This window comes from Phragmites australis, chromosome 14, assembly GCF_958298935.1.
Source record: "Phragmites australis chromosome 14, lpPhrAust1.1, whole genome shotgun sequence".
Taxonomy (NCBI): Eukaryota; Viridiplantae; Streptophyta; class Magnoliopsida; order Poales; family Poaceae; genus Phragmites; species Phragmites australis.
Window position 1 is genome coordinate 28,123,612 of NC_084934.1, and position 2,576 is coordinate 28,126,187.

A 2,576-nucleotide genomic window follows, 5' to 3' on the forward strand; every position below is an offset into this window, starting at 1 on the left:
TGTATAATCACTGCGCCGTATCCTGGGGTTCATTGCAAGCTGCAACGAAGCTGGAGGCTGGAGTCTCCCCAGGCAACGGCAGCCTGACCGACCATGAAACGGCATTTGCTCAGTCAGGTTTGGCGGATCTGCTTCCACGTTGCTCTGAAAAGAACTCTGGACGGACCGAGCTACACAGCACTTCATAGCGAGTTCGAAAGTGCTTAGAGAGAGATTGCCGACGAATTCGTGTCACTCCGATCAGAACTGCGTGTGTCACGAATTCGATCGATCATGGCCTTCAACGTTAAGCATCACAAACGCAGTAAAAGGTGAGAGAGAACGTCGGGAAATATAACTCTGCATATTCTTATTTACGTATGGCTTATCTCGGTTGTTTACTATTGTAACCGGATACTCTACATTTATCAATTCTTTCAAACCCTATCAATTTTTACTTACCTTTCTAGCACGAATCTAAATGTAAATGAAACTATCGTAATAAAACACGCATCCGCTTACCCTAGTATAGTTTCCGTGTGCCAGAACGTGGACGAAACCAAAAGTCGGCACGCAAGCTTAAAACAAACCGAAATCCCGCGGGCTTTAAGAGGCGCGTCCGTCCGGGCCGTTGGAGCCGACGAGCCGAACAGCGAGGCGCACGCGAACAGCGAGGCGCACGCGGCCGGGGAACCTTCGGATCCGATCCCCCCAACGCGCTCTTTGCCTCGGCATCATCGCACGGCGCCGGCCACGTGACGGCCGCCCGCGCCCTCGCCCTCGCCACCGACCTCGCCTTTATAAGCGGCCTCGCGGCAGGTGAGCGAGCTCAGCTCATCGCACTCGCACACCCGTCTGGCATTACACCTAGCTCTCTTCGCCAATTGCCTGCTTGCTCTTGGTCTCTTCGATATCCCCCCGGCTCGCCGTCGTCAGCTGCTAGCGGATAGCTTGCGAGTCTTTGGGCCGGGATAACACTAGAAGAAGATGTCGGACGGCACGGCGACCTGCGTCGACATCATCCTCGCCATCATCCTGCCGCCGCTCGGGGTCTTCTTCAAGTTCGGCTGCGGGGTGAGTACGACACTGAATCGTTCGATTTTGCAGCCAAGCATGCACGATTTGTGCAGGAGCTGGCAGCAGCTTCGTGGTTTCTGACTGCTTGCGGTGGCCTGACTTGCAGGTTGAGTTCTGGATCTGCCTGCTGCTCACCTTCTTCGGCTACCTCCCCGGTATCATCTACGCCGTCTGGGCCATCACCAAGTAGACCCCTAAAGGTATTGTGCATGCAACTTCTCCAAGAACTCGGTGCTATTTTTACTGAGAAGTGCTCTAGCTTGAATACAAGTAGGAAGGGAAGAGTGCTACAATTCTGTTTTAATTTACAGTGAAAAACAAACAAACAAACAAACACACCTTGCTTGCTGTTTCCAGCCCAATTTTGTTTAGAGATGCTGAAGATTTTGTTAATATTGTCTAAGGATGAACTAATCAATCTATGCTTCTCCTTGCTCATGGCAGGTGATGATGGGGGACCTTGCTCGTGTGAACCGTCGTGCCTGGTGTAGTCTGTTGTTTGAGATGTAATTTTTTCTTTCTGGTTCCTTTCGTTCCTTCCTTCTTTGGCCTGGATGGTGCTCACTGTGTTGGGTGTGGTACATCTGGTCGGTGTTTGTGCTTAGCTTCCTGTTCTAGTGCGACTGTTTCTCGCTGCTGCTCTACTCGTCCCTCTCCATTGTGCCATACAGTTCCTCTGCACATTTCCGTCCATGTACTTTGATCAATTATTAATTCCTCCGTTTTAGTCGAGAAATTCTACTAGGCTCTTGAGCATTGTTTTTCAAGAATTTTTTTTTCACTTACTAATCTTCAAACGCCTAAACAGTGCGCCTGTAGGGTTAGGAGAAGGGAGAGCGAGGTTTCCTCCGGTGGGATTCTCTATCTCCGGATTTAGAGGGAGATCGGTGAATAACAAACCGATTCAGTGAAAAAGATAGAGATATCACCTGTCACTTTAAATTAATATCGGAATATGAAAGCTTTAAAATAGAATTGTTAACGTAACGAACATGGATGTGAATCCGGTGATGAGAGAGCCGTCGGTAAAGAAGGGAAATAGCGTGACCAATCGAACATAACACCCATCGAGAGGGAAATGGCGTTAAAAACCATGGACGTTCCTAGCGGGAGCCAGTCCCCGTCGAACTTTTTGTTCGTATCAATCTCAATCCTCTCAGTATTTTATTTATCGATATCTTTTACTTTTCGTTTTTTCATTCGAATAGGCGACGCGAACAAGTGACAAGTCACAAAATGCCAGCTGAGCGCCATGTGATATGCACCCATACCGTGTACGAATTCACGTAGCAGTAAAATTAATGTGAGGGGTAGCGTTCTGCCTTCATATGTGGGGGGTAAAAAAGAAGCAATGCAGATTTCAATCCTCGTTGTACTGGGAAATCAGATTCCAGCATAGTTGTACAGATACTCATACCGTCCCAAAGCACTACGTAGATACTAGCATTGAGCAGGTGTTGGCATTCAGCAGCTTTAATCGATTAAAACGTGCCCTCGTCGAATCACCATGCCTGACCCGA

At 48.6% G+C, this 2,576-nt stretch overlaps 1 protein-coding gene across 1 annotated transcript; it reads left to right on the plus strand.

The window, feature by feature from the left end:
- The first annotated feature begins 798 nt into the window (after positions 1-798).
- On the plus strand, positions 799-1,792 carry LOC133891325 (hydrophobic protein LTI6A). The gene is made up of 3 exons (XM_062332044.1): positions 799-1,053; positions 1,163-1,256; positions 1,501-1,792. The coding sequence occupies exons 1-2, from the start codon at positions 967-969 to the stop codon at positions 1,244-1,246; spliced, it is 171 nt and encodes a 56-aa protein (XP_062188028.1). The 5' UTR covers positions 799-966; the 3' UTR covers positions 1,247-1,256; positions 1,501-1,792.
- Positions 1,793-2,576: the final 784 nt, after the last annotated feature.

Excerpts from the sequence above, each read along its gene's own strand:
- LOC133891325 (XM_062332044.1), top strand. The coding sequence starts at position 967 with ATGTCGGACGGCACGGCGACCTGCGTCGACATCATCCTCGCCATCATC. Across the intron at positions 1,054-1,162 it reads TCTTCAAGTTCGGCTGCGGG|GTTGAGTTCTGGATCTGCCT; the intron begins GTGAGTACGACA and ends CCTGACTTGCAG.